This window comes from Cololabis saira, chromosome 16, assembly GCF_033807715.1.
Source record: "Cololabis saira isolate AMF1-May2022 chromosome 16, fColSai1.1, whole genome shotgun sequence".
NCBI classification, from domain to species: domain Eukaryota; kingdom Metazoa; phylum Chordata; class Actinopteri; order Beloniformes; family Belonidae; genus Cololabis; species Cololabis saira.
In genome coordinates, this window is record NC_084602.1 from 28,595,178 (window position 1) to 28,616,441 (window position 21,264).

At 40.9% G+C, this 21,264-nt stretch overlaps 1 protein-coding gene across 8 annotated transcripts in view; it reads left to right on the top strand.

Annotated features, from left to right (window-relative positions):
- Window positions 1-21,264, top strand: part of ralgapa2 (Ral GTPase activating protein catalytic subunit alpha 2) — a 120,743-nt gene that overhangs the window by 74,807 nt on the left and 24,672 nt on the right. For all 8 annotated transcript variants that reach the window (XM_061744159.1, XM_061744160.1, XM_061744164.1 and 5 more), the window contains 5 exons: window positions 3,141-3,212; window positions 7,447-7,570; window positions 7,666-7,821; window positions 10,647-10,805; window positions 12,610-12,737. In XM_061744159.1, the coding sequence (XP_061600143.1) occupies window positions 3,141-3,212; window positions 7,447-7,570; window positions 7,666-7,821; window positions 10,647-10,805; window positions 12,610-12,737 (639 nt within the window). The remainder of the gene's footprint in view (window positions 1-3,140; window positions 3,213-7,446; window positions 7,571-7,665; window positions 7,822-10,646; window positions 10,806-12,609; window positions 12,738-21,264) is intronic.

Consider the following 21,264-nt stretch of genomic DNA (forward strand, 5'->3'; position numbering starts at 1 on the left):
TCCAAGGACAAGGTGTATAATATTATTTAGTTTACTTCTGCGTTCTGACTTAATTAATATCAATTACTGACTTAAAAACTTTCAGTCCTCTCTGTCCCTGGAGATCTCCAAAGTGCCATGCTAATATTTCAGTCACCGCCCCCCCTTCAGTCATCTCTTCTTGCAAAAACTCCACCAGATCTCATGAAATTTGAAACTTGAGGTACAGTCATACCTCAAGTCGTACCAAAGGAATAGTTGGTACCAAATGTAAACGCATCATTCACATGTGACTAGTTATGCCACGGAGAGACAGAGAGCCACTACAAGAAATAAAAACAAAAACCAAAAAAAACTAATTGAGGTTACAGTATGTTGACTTTTTTCAACTAGTCAAGAGACCAGAGTAACTAAGCTCATAACTTTACATTTTACGATTTAAATGTTTTAATAATAGTAAAAAGGCATCCTGTGCCATGGATCCAGTTTGTCACATCTTTTTTTTTTCTTTTTGTCCTACTTTGACTTTGACTTTATTTATTTGTTGAGCAGGGGCCGTACATATTAATGGACACGTGTAAATATGTTTGGTTGTAGCCAAAGGCTAATTTCCACCTTTCGTCACCGCAGCAAATTAATGCCAGACACAGTACTGGACACCAGCAGACATACGAGACATCAAGGCCATACATAAACAAAACACAACATTAAAAAACACAACTGGGCTAGATAAAAAACATTAAGCAATAAAAACAAACTTGAAAAAACAAACAAACAAAACAACAAAAAAACAAAACAAAAAAAAAACAACCTTACATTAGAAATACAGTTATCAAATTACAGTTTCAATATGAAATTTATTCTAATAGTCCAAATTAATGTTCACACCTCTGGTTTTCCTTCAGCCAGCTTTTAAGTTTAGCTTTGAAAGAGGGTAAAGTTGGTACCACCTTAGAGATTTTTAGGATGGAAAAGCTGACCTTCCAACTAAAAACACAACGGGACATATTTTATAAGATTTGGAATAACTGGATTGTATTTATCACCCCCATGAGAGCAGATTTTGTTTGATTTCACTGGTACTATGTAACTCGTTGATTTGACCTCGACTGGGTTAATGATTGGTTCAACACAGCAGCGGCAGGTGACCCCCTGATTTCTGTTCATAGTTCATGTAAACGTTAATTTTTGGGACTTAAACTAGCAAAACTGGAAGGACATTCATTTTCATTTGATTGAGTGTTGCTATATCGTTTTATCGACTTGTCCTTTCCAAATAAAGACAAAACTTTAAAAAAAAAAAAGAGAGAGGGTAAAGTAGAGCTGTCTCTGATAGTGGCAGGGAAACTATTCCAATAGCCCCTCCAAGATAGACAGAACATTCCTGCCGAACGCAGTGCACCTGTAGAGAATCTCAACATCTCCTCTGAACTGATTGCTGTCCACCAATGATTCTCCATATTGCAGCGTCACACTGTCAATGATTCATGTGCAACTAACTAACAACAGCAATTCAACGCCAAGCAAACTTGGCATTAATGTTTTCAGGGCAGCAATTGGAAAGAAGGTATATGCAAAGTCATCATATAGCAATAACTTGTTTAGAAAATTAGTAGTTGTCTGCTTTTCTCCACTCTGAAGTAAGAATACAAGGGTAACCAACTTAATTTAGCAAGTGAATTGGCCTCTAGAGTTCGTTGTAGGGTGGCGTTACCTTGGGTTTGGCGACAGCACGGGTGGTGCTCCTGCAGATGTGAATATATATTTTACGTGCTGCAAAGTTGCACGTGTTTCAGCAGAAAAAGACTGGGTATAGCTACACAGGTGATTTGCATATTCAGAGATCCCGCAATATTAAATGAGGCAAACGTATAAAGTTCAATCCAACTTGTTTAAAGTCATAAAGAAATTGATTTTGAGGAAACAAACATCCAAATAGGTCACATTAATGAGCAAAGATCAGTTTATAACCATTGAAGTCTGTATGGGGCTTTTGACAAGCATGCACTGAGACATTTCAGTCTTATGAAAAAAGCCACTCTTTATAAAAGTATTTGATAATTTAGGTCAAGAAAAGAAAGGAACCTTGGTTCCTTTCTGAGAAAGGTCCAGCAGGTCGTCAAGGAGAAGGCCAACTCTCCCAGTAAACCTTACAGCGCTTCTTCAGTGTCGTAGAGATCGTGAGGATAAGCTGGAATGTTGTCAGAAAATAGTTTCATCATTAATCGAACGATTCATACTTTATTATACCACCAAACTGGGGAAAAAAGACCAGTTTAGCTTTCTGTGAAACCTCTTAAAACCAAGGAAATTTGGTATTTTTGAATTAGAGTCAACGCAGATGCTCTAATCAGTTACTGCAATTGTTATACTTCTCTCATCTGATAAAGATTTGCTTGGTTTTACAATTCAAACAAAAGTGATAATGGATCTTTTTTTTTCTTCATTGAATAAATGGCAAAGTAAAATATTTTTATTTGTTTAGCCCATTTCAATCTTTCAAAAGGGAAAATGGAAAGGAAAAAAAAACTCAAATAAGAACCATAAAACAGCATTTGTTTTAAGAGGTTAAAACTCCATGTTTTCTATTTCCTCCAATATTTAAAGATAAGAAATTGTTTTTGTGTCTTAAAAAATGTTATGTTTTGTTATGTGGAATCTGGTCTGGTGGGGCGATTAGATGTTCAAAATATGTGTACATTATTTTACGTCTAAACGTATATTTATGCTGGCATCTATTTTTTTACAATATACACTTTTGAGGCTCAATTTTAACACAGCTGTTTCTTCTTAGTGATAAAGAGCTGGTAAAATAAAATGCACATTGGAGTCTGCAGCGTCTTAATCTCCTCTCCACAGGGTAAAAGTGCCCAGCTGTTTTCACTAAGGTCTAGAGAGCCACATCTTCACTGTGCTGCTCCACAAATTAAAAGCTTACACCTCTTAATGGTGATGCTGCAACACACACGCAGCAAATAGGAGATTGTGTTTTGCACCTGTGCCATTTTGCTTTTAGTAATCGGAACTGCACCAGAACTTGGGGCGTAAAAACTTTCTTTTTCAACATGTTTGGATGCAGATTAAAGACTGTTCATCGTTCAGGTGTTTAATCCTGTGTATTGAAAATATGACACCTAATCACCCTTGTCTTTGTCAAACAGGAAAAGCTTCCATTTGCTGAAGAAAAACTCTAAACTTTTGAGGGAGCTGAAGAACTTGGACTCCAGGCAGTGGTAACGATTTATATAATGTTATATTTTGGGTTTTGCATGAATTTTGTCTGAAGCACCAGTGAAATTAGAACAGTCTGTAATTCAAGTCCTTTTGCTATAATTAAACTGCTAATTGCAGCCGTCTCACCAATCCGTTCAAGCCCAGTGAAGGATTCTTTCAGCAGCATAATGTTGCCCCCTTTTTACCCCATGTGTTTCTCTAATCTATGCCACCCCCTCCTGACCACAGTCTTGAAAGTCTTCCTTTTCTTACTTTGTCTCTCTTCTTTCAATCAATAGTTCCTCCAGATATTGCTAATGGCTGGAGCTTATGAAAGACAGTCCTCAGGCTTGGGGTTTATTCTCTCCCTCGTTAAATGAATAGACCACACTGGGCAGTAAAAACATGTGCTCAAGCATCCAAAGTGCCCTAAATCCGCCCAAGTGCAGTGTACTGTCATGGCAATTAAGGAAGGGAGCTGTGGAGACTTTGACTACATGGATTCTCAGTCATGCAGGTCATGGTAATCCCAAATGCATGAAAATAAGGCAACTTGACTTGTTTTCTTGGTTCTTAGATACATTGTATGTCTCTTCTGAAAGGCTTGCTCATATCTTATTGACTGATGGGAGTTTCAGGCTTATAAGGTGTCATTTACCAACTTCTGTTGGATGTTACCTGACCAACAATTAAGGCATGTGACATCTTTAAGTGTCATGAATTAAGCCACGTTAGAAGAAGAGTCGACCCATCTTTGTAAACATAGTGTTTTTATGTAAGAAATCTATTTGTCAACTTCACTCTCTCCTTTCTCTCAAGCCATCAGTTTTTGTCAGGTTTTGAGAGTCTTGACCTGAGGAGCTGACTCCACCAGTCATGCTTAGTTTCTCCTATGTTAAGATCTGTGCACTCTTCACTGCGCTGCACTGTGGTTTACATCACTGATCCTTTTATATTTTGGTGTTTTGTGTTTTTGGGTAAATCAGTTTTTGTCTGAGCTTCTTGTTAGCGAGCACTTACAGTGCGAAGGCCCTATTGTATCTGTAGGAATTCTTTCTTTCTTTCTTTCTTTATTCTTCTGATGAAATGAGGGCCTTTTTGCCCCCTAAACGTGCCCCAAAAGTCACCAAATTTTGCCCGCAAGCCAGGCCTGGCGAAAAATTTGATATTTCATGGTTTGCATTGATGGGCGTGGCAAAATGGCTCAACAGCGCCCCCTAGAAAGATTTGTGCCTCAAGCCCCACAATACGGTTTGACATACATGCACGAAAATCGATACACACGTGTATCATGTTGCAACTTAAAGAAAAGTCTCTTGGCGCCAAGGTCGAAACCGAACAGGAAGTCGGCCATTTTGAACATCTTGAATTAATCGCGTCATTTTGGCGCAATTTATGCCATTCCTTCGGCAGTTGATACGGCCCGAACCGTAACGTGCACCCAGGTGTGTTATACATCAAAATGTGCGTCTCCATCCTGCGACTACGCACATTACTTTTCTCTTTCAAAAGCGTTACTGTGCCGATGCTAGACACCAAAAAGCGCGCCACCCCTTCATCTGATTGGTCCATATTTGATAGTTCCCCAAAAGTCACCAAATTTTGCAAGCAAGCCAGGCCTGGCGATAAATTTATATTTCATGGTTTGCATTAATGGTCGTGGCAAGATGGCTTAACAGCGCCCCCTAGAATACTTTTCTCTGCCATAACTTTTGAAAGGTTTGACATAAAGAGTCGTGGGTGGTGTCATCGGACTCGGTATTGAGTCCTTGACCTTCATTGGCCTGAATTAGCCCCGTATGGGGGTATTATTGTTCCAATATTATTTGTGTGTGCGTATCTCAATCTGTGTGTGCGTAAAAAGATTTGTGTGTCTGTATTCAGATCTGTGTGTGCGTAAAAAGATTTGTGTGTCTGTATTCAGATCTGTGTGTGCGTAAAAAGATTTGTGTGTCTGTATTCAGATTTGTGTGTGCGTAAAAAGATTTGTGTGTCTGTATTCAGATCTGTGTGTGCGTAAAAAGATTCGTGTGTCTGTATTCAGATTTATGTGTGCGCAAAAATCAGCCGGTAGCTCTCGATTGGCTGTCTTTGCACACGTGGATTTTGACACACTCCTGCCGCGGCAAATCTGTAAAAAGATCTGTGTGTAAAACGATTCGTCTGTCCGTAACTTTTGCTTTGCCCTGAGCTCGGACTCACAGGCTCACGCCAGGCTACAGTAGCAATGCAGCCTTCACCCACTAGTCGGCGCGTAGCACTCAGTCAGTACGTTCACCTGCAGCAGTTCCATCGGGGTTTTGAACATATTATTAGACATCGTTTGGACTTTTATACTGCATGCAAACACCTGAACCCCATCTACTTCGGACCTATGTCGGACACTTAGTAATCGGGTTGCATATGGAGTAAGATAACTTCCAAAAAGATGTGTTCATGTTATAACTTTTCGTATTCGTAATGATAAACATTTGTATGTAAATAAAAAAGTTGTACTCAAAATTCTGCTGTCACACACATGAGTCTGATAAATTATTAGGGTAAGAGTAAGAAATTAGGTAAGAAATTGACCTTTTACGTCTCATTTATTCATTCACACACGCACTAATATATTTGGGAAACAGTTAGGCACCAAATATAATATATTTAATTTTCTCAGATGGCAAAAATAAGAACTTTATTGATCCCACATACTGTAGGAGTAATTCATGTCATATTAGAGAACAAGGTAGTGCCGAAAAACAATATATAGCCTATCCCCCCTCACAAAAATAAGAAAAATATATTTTCTCATCAACAAAGCATATTTTACATAAACATATTAAAATTTTCAAGTAACAAAATAACATATTTGAACAATTTTTCAATTTTTTCAGTTCTTTTATTGTCTGAAAAATGGTTCAAATGTGTTATTTTGTTATTTGAAAAAATTTAAATTTGTTTTGTTGATGAGAAAATATGTTTCTCTATTCTTATTTTTGTGAGGGGGGATAGATTATTGTTTTTTTTTCAGCACTACCTTGTTCTCTATAGCTGATATAACATGAATTACTCCTATGTGGGATCAATAAAGTTCTTATTTTTGCCATCTGAGAAAATTAAATATATTATATTTGGTGCCTAAATGTTTCCCAAATATATTAGTGCGTGTGTGAATGAATAAATGAGACGTAAAAGGTCAATTTCTTACCTAATTTCTTACTCTTAACCTAATAATTTATCAGACTCATGTGCGTGACAGCAGAATTTTGAGTACAACGTTTTTATTTACATACAAATGTTTATCATTACGAATACGAAAAGTTATAACATGAACACATCTTTTTGGAAGTTATCTTACTCCATATGCAACCCGATTACTAAGTGTCCGACATAGGTCCGAAGTAGATGGGGTTCAGGTGTTTGCATGCAGTATAAAAGTCCAAACGATGTCTAATAATATGTTCAAAACCCCGATGGAACTGCTGCAGGTGAACGTACTGACTGAGTGCTACGCGCCGACTAGTGGTGAAGGCTGCATTGCTACTGTAGCCTGGCGTGAGCCTGTGAGTCCGAGCTCAGGGCAAAGCAAAAGTTACGGACAGACGAATCGTTTTACACACAGATCTTTTTACAGATTTGCCGCGGCAGAAGTGTGTCAAAATCCACGTGTGCAAAGACAGCCAATCGAGAGCTACCGGCTGATTTTTGCGCACACATAAATCTGAATACAGACACACGAATCTTTTTACGCACACACAGATCTGAATACAGACACACAAATCTTTTTACGCACACACAAATCTGAATACAGACACACAAATCTTTTTACGCACAAACAGATCTGAATACAGACACACAAATCTTTTTACGCACACACAGATTGAGATACGCACACACAAATAATATTGGAACAATAATACCCCCATAGCCCCGCCCCTTCTTCTGATTGGTTGTCCCTTTTTTCTGCTATAACTTTTGAATGGTTTGACATAGAGAGTCGTGGGTGGTTTCATCAGACTCTGTTTTGAGTCCTTGACCATAATTAGTGAAAATTATCCCCGCCCCTTCTTCTGATTGGTCGATATTTCATAGTTCCTATTTTCGGCCATAACCTTTGAATCGTTTGACATAAAGAGTCGTGGGTGGTGTCATCGGACTTAGTTTTGAGTCCTTGACCTTAATTGTTGCAAATTGCACGTGCGAGGGCCCGTTCATCGCTGCTTGCAGCTTTAATTTTATGTTAATATTTCCACTTTGGATTTTATTCTTTAGCAGGGAGACGCACAAGATTGCTGTGTTCTACATCGGAGAAGGCCAAGAGGACAAGTGCTCCATTTTGTCTAACAGTGCCGGCAGTCAGGCCTTCGAAGACTTTGTATCTGGACTCGGATGGGAGGTGAGAAAAACCACAACTTCAAATCAATTTCCACATTTATGACATTTATTGTCACTCAAAGCAGACCTAATTGTGCAATAAACTGTATTTTTCAGGTGGACCTGGCCACACACTGTGGTTTTATGGGAGGCCTCCAGAGGAATGGCAGCACAGGCCTGACAGCTCCTTACTACGCTACCTCCACTGTGGAAGTCATTTTCCACGTATCCACTCGGATGTCATCTGATTCTGATGACAGCATCACCAAAAAGGTAAAAATCATGACGGTAATCTGTCTTATGATGCAAGTCCTACTCTTTGTGACACTTGGTCTTCAAATATTTATGGAAGTAATTGCAAACCTACAAATCTGTGCAGATGCCTTTTTATTTATCTTTTTTATTTGCACATTTGATGCAGTGAAATGACTACACAGCAATGCCTGCCCAGAGCAGTGTCTTGTTGTAGCCTTTAGCTCTGTGTTAAGCTGTTATCAGGAGGTGTGACTCCAGAGTAAGGGCATTGATTAGTGACCCTGGTCAGAAAGGCCTGAGGAGCAGAGAATCGCAGGCGCGTGAGTGAAGAGAGGGCATGTGCTGCTGTGGTAATGACTATGATTCTGCCAGCCCCTGCCCCCCTCCCCGTGTGCTGTGACCAGGGCCTGGATTCAGCCATTAGCTCTCCCTGCTAGGGCAGGCGCCGGCCGGATGCCGGCAGGATCCTTTTATCCAATTCCTGCTGCCGCCACAGGAGCAATCGATTGGATTCTGCAGTGGGATTCGAAGCTGTGGTGCAGCAGTAGCAGTTAGCATGAAGAAATGAGCCGCAAGGCCCCTGCCCGCGTTGCCAATCTTCTCATACAGTACCCTGCTGGGAAGGGAAATTCATCAGGCTCTCCTCATATCCAACCACAGCACTGCTCTCAACAACGTTCCACCTCTCCATTTCACAAATAACACACCACTCATTCCAAACCCAATCTTTCCGTACGGCCGGCCGCAGAATTAGTTGGAGGAAAGATTTTGTCTTAACTTTACCAGAGTAAGGTTCTGAAGGGTGTGATGCTGCTCTGCTGTCATTAATTAAGGAGTGCCTATACAAAAAGCAATGAGCACTCTCTTTTATCATTCCCCATGTTTATTCTTATGCCGATTCTTCTGCCCTCATCCAGTTTCGGACTAGATTTTGTGACTTGTCACTGTCCGCAATTTTGGTCTCTCTACTTGTTTTTCAGCCTCTAGATGTGTGTTAGTCTCTGCATGTCTCTATGTCCATGTTTAATATTCCATAAGCTGCTCAACAGTCTTCTGGATGTTCTCCTCATCTCAGTTATTCAGGTTTAGCTTTAGAAAATGCTTTAGAAAGCGACAGGAAAAAGATGTCTTATGAACATTCAAATCAGGCTTTGTTTTGTGTCCGAGGAGGTCGTTTCTTTGTCATTTTAAAAATAACACTTAGTCCAGCAGTCATCCACTTAACATCATCCCCTGTTTGATCCTGTTACTATAGAAGCATACTGTGAGAGAGAGAGGGATGGGGTAGCTCTTGCTGGGCAGATTGCCTGTTTGAAGAGGATGGAAAGGGGGGAAAAGACAACTTGCCCGAAAATAAAAGGGGGAAAACCATGAATTTGTCAATCCAATTGTGAGTTTTTAGGGAAGTAAAAGCTGCACCAGTAGCAGCTGGCTTCAGTAATGCAGTTGTAGGAGCGACCTGAAGGGTTGGGGTCAGGCCATGTAAACTTATGTGTATCGGTTTGAAAGGGAGGGAGACAGACCCTTAGCCATCGCACTCGCCCCCAGGCACCACAGCTTAACTAGGCTGCGGCAGGTCGTCTTTATAAGGAGCCTCTTTTGTTCTGCGTTCCTCTTATTTTCTGTTTCCATGCGAGTGAAGCCCATTGGCTGGGTGGGAGGTCAAAAAGGGCTAATTGGACAAGAGCCTTTGACTTGAATCACATTTTAATAAAGATGTCTCAAACATTTGGATGCGATTAACAAGGGGGTAAATAGATTGGCTCAGAAGAATCCTCATTAAACTTGTCATTTCGCTCTTCCAAATGCAAATATCTTAATCTAAATTAACATCCCAGTGTTTTTGTCTACTGCAAACGCATAATCAACGTTTTCTCTGAAATTGTCCCAGTGACTGACCTAGTTGGTACCTGCTGATCCTTGGACAGACAGACTGCACTGGCGAGCTTCAGTAATCAGCGTGCCGTGGATTTGTTTAAGATTACTGTATTACCATAATTAAGGGCTTATAACAGAATGTGCTAATTGCATTTTTTGGTGGCAAGGGCATGTTTCTTAATGGCTCATTAGGCCAACAGTACATTGGCAGATGTTTTGTTCTGAGTAGAGGCTCACTTGTTCTTGTTTACGATACCCCAGAAATGTGAAGGGGTGTTGACTGTCAGGTAATAGGTGATTTTCACTTGTCAGGGAATATAATGCAACTCTGCTCATCTGTTTTACTTTGAAAAGAACAATCTGTTTACTTTTTTTTTTTTTTAAACTACCATCAGCCAATTTCCTGTCATTTAAGTGCATCTTTTTCTCCTGCCCAGTTTCATTTGTGTTTTTGAATAGAGTGGAAATAGGAAGCAATTTAATCCCTGGTAGGAAAGGTTAATTGGATTTGAATTACTTGGGTTTTAAAATGCTCAATTTTGGCTATTTTGTGCTTGCTATTTGAATTTGTAATGAAAAGAATTATATATAAAAAAAAATTGAAACCAGTGCCAGATGGAAACCATTTCAAAAAAACTTTGTGGTTTTTGCTGTAAACAGCCACCTTGATGTTGCACCTGCTACATGTAATAATGGAAGCCTGCTTGCTTTTTTCTTTTTCTTTTTTTTTTATAACATGTTAACTGACTTGCCTGGAAATAATGTTTCATTAATTAGTCATCCTATTCTTTCCATTTCTAATTTAATATATTACTGTTCAGTCTTCTTGAGGTGACAAGATAATATTTAAACACAGTCTTATGTCATAATCCAACTAAATCTGTGTTCCTTTTGTCGTAACCATCTGGATCAGAATTACATGTTTACATGCTTTTAGAATTATTCCCTTTTCTTCTTTTTGGCAGCTCCGTCACCTGGGCAACGATGAGGTGCACATCGTGTGGTCCCAGCACACCAGGGACTACCGACGTGGCATCATCCCAACCGACTTTGGAGACGTGCTCATTATCATCTACCCGATGAAGAACCACATGTATTTCATACAGATCATGCAGAAACCACAGGTGAAATACTGTGATTTTGTTCAGACTACAGTTTTTTTTGTTGTTGTTGTTGTTGCACACATTTTATTACAGCCCTGTAGAAAAAGTACAGGTGTGTTAATAATTTGCTGCACAGAACGTATGAAGGTTCTGCTGTTGCACATTCTGCTTCACTTTCATGTTTTACTGAGACACTTGATGGAAGTGAGCCTTTATTAATTCCACTTCTGTTTATCCAGCTGTGACAAGCTAAATTGTACAGCATGGAAAACCATTATTGTCAGCTCTGCAGGCGGCAATGACTATATTTTAAATTTCTTATTCGTTTTTATGAGTAAATGCAGCCCATTGCCGTTTCCTTCTATACTTTGATGCGATTTTTAGAGGTTATATCTGCTTTTATGCATTATGTCTAAAGGCTCTCAGTTCGCTCCTCTGCTCCAGCAGTGTGTTATTACCCACACTGTGGGTATGTGCTCTCAGAGATGGTTACAGTCCTTTGTAGGCTAGCTTTCATCTTGGTTATTCCATAGCAGTGCACTCGATATGAGACCTCCCAGAGGATGCTGAAATGTCTCTGCCTGAAATGGCTGCTTCAGATGTTCAGCTATATCCATGATGGTTTTTACTTGAATATTAAAGTAGTCGAATAACAGACTATATTTTTAGTTTCTTTTGTGTGATATGTTATTCTTATAAATAATAACTAGACTGCAGTTTGCACAAAATGACTGTTTAAAGTGTAAATTATGTTGTCCTTTAATGAGATCATGAGGGATATACCATCTCTAATTAATATATAAATTATTTTTACTATTATATGTTTATCAATGTTTTCTAATGATTGCATCGCTAATGGCAGCTTGAGACTAAGTCTGACAAATAGTCCTAACAAAACGGTGTTTATAACTCTTTTCGGCATGTTTCTCTTGAGAATATGACAATTTTAAAAAAGGATAAACAAAGGAAAGTCAGGATTCAGCGGAAATTTTCGGCAGTTGGAGAAAAAAAAAAAAAATCTGTCAAGCACTGTATATTCTTGCCAAGCCCAAAGAAACCCTCCAAGTATAACGGAGAAGGTCAGAAGAACAGCTGCCAAAGTAAAGTGCCCCAACCCCACCCTGGGCAATCCAGCCAATTATACAAAACTACCTCCACCTCAAAGAACCACGTCTGGAATTTGGCTTATCTGGCATCTCCACGATTTTCTATCATACCGGGAAACTGATTTGTCTATATCAGTCCTGGAAAAAAGAAAAGGGTTTTTTTTTGTTTGTTCTTTTTATTCTAATTTAGCTAGAGACTAAATCTCAAAACTGCCAAGATGAAGACAGCAGGACCTTTTGGAAAGACTTCGACATTCACGTCAACTTCCAGGTCAATGACTATTGAGCTTCAGTGATTAAGGGCCCCCTTCCAATATGCATGAACAGACGCGTGTAGCCACACACACTCGCGCTGTTGCTAAAATTCATATTGCCCCTTTGTATTTGTTCAGCAGCTCAATATGAGTGCATTGTATTGTATTGATTGTCATTTTAATTTCATTTACCCAACATTGATTCACATTAGATATGTGTGGTTGTCATGCAAAGTTGGGTAAAATCCAATTTCAACTTTAAGCCCTTGGCATAAACAGATGGAGGAGCCATAAAATAAGAAAAGCAAAGATTTTTGATCACCTGTGTTGTTTTTAAATTCTCATATACAATGACAGGACTTGAATTACCTATTTAGATTTGTATTTTTGTTATTATATGTCTCTTAGAAAGGCTGATATTCTTTCTCATTGTGTTCACATGCGGTTTTCTCTATACTTCCTTAGGTTCCTTTCTTTGGGCCTCTTTTTAATGGCGCCATCGTCACGGGGACACTGTTGCCAAGCTTGGTACGGGCCACCTGTATCAATGCCAGCAGAGCTGTTAAGTCCCGGCTGACTCTCTACCAGAGCTTGTATCCTTTATTCCTCTACCCATATGTTTCATGCACTCTTTACTATCCCAGTATAATGATAATAATAATGAGAAGAATTAAATCATTAATTAATCAATGGGCTAAAAATTTAACTGCTTTGTTTTTTGTTGGGGTTTTTTCTTTCTCATTCATATAACAACTTTTCTAAACTTGAATTTTCACCAAGAACAGAATCCATTAGAGTTAAATATATTAAGACAAGTGGCCTGCATGTCATGCTAGCCAGTGTACACAGCTGAGTGCTGACAGTGATCTTTACTCTCTGATTTACATACGACTATTAACCGGGGGCTGTTTCACAGCCTGGACTAGAAATAAGAGGTTGTGGACTCTGTTTTGGGTAGGAGGACAGATAATGCGTCATCTATCACTACCATTTTATGGAGAGAAAAAAGAGAGCCAAAATAAAATCACCATGAACAAATACATGCAAGTGCATACAGACAAATCCACGCACACACACACATACGCACTCTCGCTTGCATCCCTCCACCCATCCAACAGCGTGCCGTTAAGAGCCTGACTCCAGCTGTAGTTGTCAGTTGGTTTAAAGAGAGTGTAATTACCAATGGAGATGAATTAGCATGTGAATGCCAGTAGCATGGAGTTGGGGGTTGAAATGGGGGGCAGGATCGGGATGGCCCCTTGAGGGGGAAATCTGATCTCCCTTAACGCCCATCTCCTCCTCGGACAGCATGTACAGCACCGCCTCACCAGAACCACGCTGTCCCTCTGGCGGTTGCTATAGAAACCTCCCCCAAGGAGGTTTCATTTGGGAGGAAGATTATCTCTTGTATTTAAGACATTGACATATTTCAGATTTGTTGTTTTCAAACTAATCAAGTCCGTTTGTTAGACTTATTCACTGTAAAAGTCTTTCATCTTTAATTGTGCTGCAACACACACTGTGCGGTGTGTGTGCAAGTATGCATTTATCTGTATGTGCTTCACAATGCATCGCATCACTCGGACCCCCAAGCCGATATCAGACTCTGTCCGTGTGTCCCTTGGGGCATCCTGAGTGACAGATGTCTGTTACCCAACGCCAAGTGAATTAGCCCAGTGTGACTGTCAGTGCCGGGGGTGGGGGGGCCGCGGCCGCCATAGGCTGCCCGCCTCTGTGAGCCTCGGGGATTGGGGGGAGTTGGTAGAAAGGGGAGTGAGTAACAGGCCGACAAAGCCTCACCTGGCATTCCTTAGCAGAGGAGCAGTCAGCACAAAGGCACGATCTACGAGGGGAGATAAGCGCTGCCTCTGGAGCTCTGGCACTGATAGGCTGCCAGAACTCACACACTGCAAGAGAGGAGATGAATGAGTGCACCAGGCGAAGCACGCTGCCAATATGAGTATCTGCGTGTCTGCTGTCAGTCTGCTGAGCCAGAGTCCTCGTGCAAATTTGCTTGTAACCTAAAGAAAGCCGAAGCAACAGTGCTCACTGAAATAACTTGAAACTGACAAAAACTGATTCATCAACTAATGAAAATCAGACATTGCTTTTGAATTGTGGTTCAGTAGATTCATTTGGGAAAAAAACAAGCTAATGAAAGTGGTTTTGACAAATTAGTTGGTACCTCTAGAAAGGTTCCAGTTTGGTGTTCACCACACTGAACACGGACCTGAGAAAGCAAAGGAGAGATTAGTCTGAGGAGATCATAAAGAACATTCTAGACAAGTATGAAGGTAAAGGCTATAAAAACATCTCCAAGCAGCCCGATGGCCCTGTGACTACAATTACAAATTTAATTCAGACGTTTAGAGTCCACGGGCTTGTAGTCAGCCTCCCTGGATGTGGCCTCAAGAGGAAAATTGATGACAAATTGAAGAGTTGGATATTAATGGTAATCAAAGAGCCCGGAAAACCTTCAGAGAGATTAACTCCTAGGTCAAGATACATCAGTGTCAGCTCGCACCATCCATCTTTGTTTGAACCAAAGTGGATGACCGAGGAGGACTCCAGTGTGGAAAGCAAGTCATATAAAATCCACACTGGAATTTGTCTAAATGCATATTTTTAAGTCACAAAGCTTCTGGGAGGATGCCCTTTGGACAGATGAGACAAAACTGGAGCTTTTTGAGAAGTCACATCAGCTCAGAGTTCACGAATGCAGTAATGAAGTATTCAAGGAAGAGAAAACTGTACCTACTGTAGCCCCTTTCACACAGAGATTCCGCAATATTGGTGTAAAGAAGTCCTGCCAATACGCCGCCTTTGTTGGTTCACACAGAACCATACAACGCCGGCATAACGCCGCTCCCGTCTGTAAATTCACACAGCATGCCGGCGTTCCGCAATCAGAGGCGTGACGACAGCGTCAGCGCTGGCCCCGGCTGGCCCCGGCATGCCGGCTGTGTCATTCACACAGACCCCGTTTCGGCTCTGTGACTACCTCCGCTGCCGGCTTATTGGTGGGGCCACTTGGCCCCCCCATTCCGCCTCCGTGACTTTCACACAGAACAGCGAGGCGGCTTAAAGGCGCAACGTTCCCGCCTCGAACTGGCTGTGTGAAAGGGGCTTGTGATACATGGAGGAGGCTCTGTGATGTTCTGCTGTTGCTTTTCTGCATAGTGCAAGGGTGTCTTGAATCTGTGCAGATTGCAATGAAATCCCAAAGCTATCAAGACATTCTGAAGCAAAATATCCTACCCAGAGTCACAAAGATTGGTCTCAGTCGTAGGCGACGGGTCCTCAAACAAGATAATGACTCAAATCACACTTAAAAACATCCAAGAATGGCTAAGAAAAAATCATCGGACTATTTTTAAGTAGCCTTCTATGGGTTCTGGTCTTAACCCCATTAAAGATTTGTGGAAAGAGCTGAAACATGTAGTCTGGAGAATAAATCCTTCAAACCTGAGAGAAGCAATTTGAAAACTGGACCAAAATACCTGTCTGCAGGTGCAGAGCTCTCATCGTTTGATTTCAGTGATTGCCTCAAAAGCTTGTGCAGCAAAATATTAAACTGAAAGTATCAAAATGAGTCTGTTGAGCCACAATTCAAAAGCAGTGTCTAATTTATTTTAGTCATATTTTATTAAATTGTTATTTATTTATTTATTTGTTCCATTCCCTGTTATTTTAGTGAGCATTGTGGGGTTTTCCTTCTTTAATGGAACAGCACCAACACATTTGTCCCTGTCTGTATTTAGACTAAACAAATATGCAAAATACTTTGTGCCTTATGATAAAAAGTCCTAATTTTAAAAGAATTGGGATGTCTGGGAGTCCTTAGGGACAAAGTGTAAATCCAGCTCTTAAATGAAAAGGTGCCTCAGGTTTGCCTTTTAGACGATTCTCTGTCTTGTCATTTATTTTTGCCTCTTCAGTTATGTAGCTGTTTATCTCTTACATGTTGGAACAATGAAGTACCCACTTTTTTTTTCTTTTTTTTTTTGTGCAAGATGAAAATCCCCATCCTTAGTTTACCCCTCCACAATGCCTTAACAATCGGCAGCCTGCTCTCTGCCTGCAAGGACACTATCCAAGGTAATTAGTTGAATATTTCTTCAAAGAGAAGCTATATGACCCCTGTGTGCCCAGATAAAAGGCCACTATGGTTCTGCAGCCCCCTCTCTCGCTCCATCACAAGCCTTGAGAGGACTCCAGCAGTCTGCTGCAGCGCTCACAGAATCTCTCAAGCTAATAGGATTTGATATTGAAAAATGTCCACTGGCAACATTGTAGAGAAGTACAGACAGGTGGGCCGAATTTCTTTTTCTCTTTTTTTTTTTGGAGGGGGGGGGGGTTGTAAGGTCCCTGCTAACCCTTTCTTTCAAGTCTTGTATTCTTTGTCTGTCCCTCTTTCACTTTCCTCTCCCACCGATTTGTTAAATCTGCACAGTTGCGTATGCTTTCTTGCCCTGTGAACAGCCCTCAATATCAGTTTTAATTTGCGTCAGTTTCCTGTCGGGACAAATTTGCCCTCGTACTGTAGGCGTCATATCACAAGCCTCTTACAGACAACTCATAATGTATCATTTATTATTTATAAGCCCGATAGAAAATGCAGCTGGTCTGACATTGTGGTCTGAGCAAATTGTTCCCCCTGCATTGTCAACACTTCAGCACAAAATGTTCAGTATAAACCAACTTTTTTTTTCTTTTTTTTTTTTGTGTTAACTGCAGTTCTCTTCATTGGGTCGTTTTCAACAAAACTTGAATTTGTAAACGTCATTTTACTCTTCTCTCGACTGAGTGAAACACTACTGGCAAAATGAATGGCATATTAGTTTGAAAGAGATGAGTTTGTTTGTGTCGCCTGAACCCAGAGTGACACTCAATGGCCTCGCTGTCCAATTCCATTTCCTGTATGAAGAAGGTCCTTCGGACTGTCACGATAGAGTAATGTCCTCATCAGGAGGTTGCATTCATTTCTCTTTTCAAAAACACTTGAGTTTGATTTGCTGTCCATCACTCTTTGTGATAGGGATATTGTTAACGCTAAAAATGGTTGCACGTGTTCATGTATTTGGGATATGGCAAGTTACTAATAGGTGACACAATGTAAAACTGACCTTGATTCAGAGAAATGGCCTCTCTACTGGACAGAATCAATATTATTTTGCACACTGCTCTTAGTCACCATCCTCTGCTCTGACACACAAGTAAACACACACACCCACAGATCCATCTCCAGGCAGCGATCAATAACTATAATCTGTTTCTGCCCATCGCCAGTCATGCGAGCCAGGCTTTTAGGAGGCGTGTGTGTGCGTGTGTGTGTGTGTGTGTGTGTGAGACTGTGTGCTATAGCAGAAAAAAGAAATGGAGGTTTGATCCTTTCATTGGAACCCAGAAAGCTGCAGCAGTCTGTCATATCTGCCGTCCTCCAGGTCCGTCGGCTAAAGCGACTTGTCCATAATTTCAAAGAAAGCAACATGAAAACATAATGGATATGATATCCTGTAGGTACTGCTTTTGTTGTCCCCGGACTACCATCATCGTTATTACAGTCTCCGTCTCAAAAATGACATATAGTCACACCCCCTTGTGAGCAAGTTATTGTCCCGTGACCGGCACTTGTTCTTTTGTACACTTTAAGATTCTTCACCTAGTGGAGATGAAAGTGTGCCTCTATGCATGATAGGGTGGCGTGAATAGGATCTGACATGTTAGTGTTGTCTCACATGAATTATTTAGCATCGTTGATGGGGCTAATTTGCCAGCTGTTGTGCCATAACTGTCAGCAGTCTCATAGATAATACTCAGCAGTCTGTATCGCTGTGGAGCACAGTGCTTGACTGGGCACAGTGAGACGCCAAGCTAGTATTATATCCTGGATTCATGTAACGGTCTGAGTGTAACTAGCTGACTTCCTTTTCATTAGAAAACATGGATGACCACCAAAAAGTCAATTGTTGTATACCTGGGCACATTGAGCAATATATAATAAGTGTCTTGAAATGTATCATAATCATCAATGCCAGCACTTTAGCTGGAAGGCACTTAGCTGCTGGATGAGTGGGTAGTCTGGGCTGGGCGGGGGGGTTGAGTTTGGAGCCAGTTCCGTGTTAAAGTGTCCCCGCTTGGACTTGGCAGGGCTGGTATAGGTGGAGGTTGGCATTGGCTTTGATGGGGTGGGTGAGAGTTTGCGCATTATTTGGGGAGGGCTGCTAAAAGAGGAGGGGTCTTTCTCTCTCTGTGAATGTTTTAACCTAATCCCATTATCAGTGTAGCGCACTGCCTCCCATCTCTTCCCCTCCTTATCCCTGCCCCCTCCAACCCCTCTCCAGCTGACCAGCTGTTCCTGCCGGGACTCACGACAATGTCCGATGTGTTCAGATCACTGACTACCCTCCCTCCCCTTCCAACACACACTCACACACAAATGAGCAGAGCAAAGACCGTGCACAACCAAAGCATTTGCCAAGCTCATTGCTGGAGTGTAGGAAGGCCTTGAGGGAGGAGGGTGTTAGTCGGGGGGGACGGAGGAGGAGGGGGTAGCTTTTGGGTGTGGAGGGGGCAAGCCCAGGCCTGTCAAACCGAGAGCCCTGACTCAGGAGGCAGCTCAGCTCGGATGGCATATGGCGTCTAGCTTCATACAACATGCAAGAGTATTCTCTCCCTTCTTCCCCTCTCATCGACCCCCCCCCGCCCCCCCCGTCTCCCTCTCCTGCTGCTAATGCAAAATGACTCATAGCATTACTCATTTTTTTTCCCCCCCTCCTCCCCATTCACATCGGTTCCTCCTCCTCTTGCCACCCGGCCTGTAACAAAAAGCATCCCCTGCATGGCACCCACGCCCTTAAAAAGCCCCGGAGGCCCAGCCCAGCCTGCACTCTGGGGTCTGAGCTTCATGGGGGCCACCCCTTTTAAACCCAGGTAGAGCAGGCGTGTAACCAGACGGCCAACAGCAGGGACCCAGAGCCTCGCCTGGGGTACCATTCATGCACTGCTGGTGTCAAACTGTTGTGTCTGTTGGTGTTTTTTTCAGTTGTTGTAGTAGTGGTATATAAATACTGAGCTGCTTTTAATTCAGTGTGTGTACAAATAATATGAACATTGTCATGTTTGATGTTTTCTTACGTGTTTAAAATGAAAGCGCACAATGTATGAAAATGCAAAAAGCACTTGAAAGGATTTTTTTTTTCCCAGGAGACCCCTTTGATCCTTAACGTAGTCATATAATGGCGCTTAAAATGTGAAGGGAAAAAAAAACATGGAGTTTTGAGGTATCTGTGGCAGGGTTTCCGCAGGGTTTTAAAAAGTATTAAAAAGTGATAAATGAAAATTGCCAAATTTAAGGCCATTAAAAGTGTTAAATTCACTGTCAGAGGTATTATTTTTTTTTTAAATTGGTATTATTTTTTACCTTTTACATTTTAAGCAGTCTATTTTATTGTCATTCACAAAGTGAAATAAAAGTGAAACATCTGGTCAACATCAATGAGTCTATAAATCTGTTCTGTATAGTGTTCTATAGTTCAAAATCTGTATTAATGTTAAAAGGTCCGTGATTAACACTTAATGTTGTGACAGTTTTTTAAAAAAAATCTGAAGGTAATGGAAAAGGTATTAAATTGGTATTAAATTTAAAATAAGGATTGCTGTATAAACCCTGCTGTGGTGAAACCTGAAAATCTAAGCGTTACTCAGAGAATTTAATGATCTGCTTATTGTCAAACTTCACCCTCCTCCCCGCATGCATCCCCCCCTCTTCTGCCTGTTTTGCACTCATTTCTGACATCTGTCCATTTTGAGCCACAGAGTGAAAGCCAGTCTTGTTTGGGATCCCACGTTGTACTATTCTCCAACCTGGGATAGAAGTATCAGCTACAAATGCATAACCAACACTATTACTGTTATATCACTTGATGTCTCCAACTGCTTGACGTGTATCGGTAGGAAATATCCACATTATCCATTCAGAGTTGGAACACACATAAGACAGTAAAAGTGAACAATGGAAATGAAATCATGACCACGGTCAAGTAAATGCCTTGATCCTTTTCTTTGTCAGCTGTTCTCTTATAGATTTGCGGGTATTTGGGATCATTGTCCTGTCGCGTGTCCCAATTTCAGCCAAGCTTCAGCTTAGGCAGATGGTGTCATATTTGACTGGAGAGTACTTGGCTATAAAGTAGTTCATCATCATCTCAGAGACAACTTGACAACTGTTATGAGATGACCTTGCTGACATGTTATATACGGCTTAGCCGAGATCTGGAGGACGTCGTCTCGGAGGTCTCGTGATTTAGTCAGATATAAACCTTGCAAACCTTAGCTGCGCTGCTTTTGTCAGTCTTTGGGCAGTTGTTACTGTTATTAACGTGAACATTTATTATCATTTATCTCAGAGTATTGCCCTGTCTGACCTCGGGATGAACTTCCTGTGGTGTCTACTGGAAGATTACAGCTGTATTGAATTCTTTTCCATCCGTGAATAATTTTTTTCACCTTAGAATAATGAACTCTAAATTGTTACTTCACATATTGATGGCCAGTAGGGATGGGCGGTATGGACTAAAAAATGTATCACGATAATTTCTGGCATTTATCCCGATAACGATAAAAATGACGATTAAAAAAATACCAATTCAACTCCACTTTTTTAACTATAAATCTATTACCAAATTCAGTCTTTGGAGCTCCCAAATCACTGCTCTAAAATATACTAAATGCTACTAAACTACACCAATTAAATTGAATTAATAAAAACCAATTAAATTAATACACCTGTACTGCAAAACTGTAATGACTCAGATCCGCCATGTTTGTTACACAAAAACCTCATCAACGGGAATTTATCCTTCTTTCTTTCTTTCTTTCTTTCTTCCTTTCTTTCTTTCTTTCTTGCTCATTTATTTATTTATTTCTTGCTTTCTTGCTCATTTCTTTCTTTCTTGCTTTCTTCCTCATTTCTTTCTTTCTTGCTTTCTTTCTTTCTTTCTTTCTTTCTGGCTCATTTCCTTCCTTCCTTCCTTCCTTCCTTCCTTCCTTCCTTCCTTCCTTCCTTCCTTCCTTCCTTCCTTCCTTCCTTCCTTCACGTGCGTTGTGCGTGGATTTAAC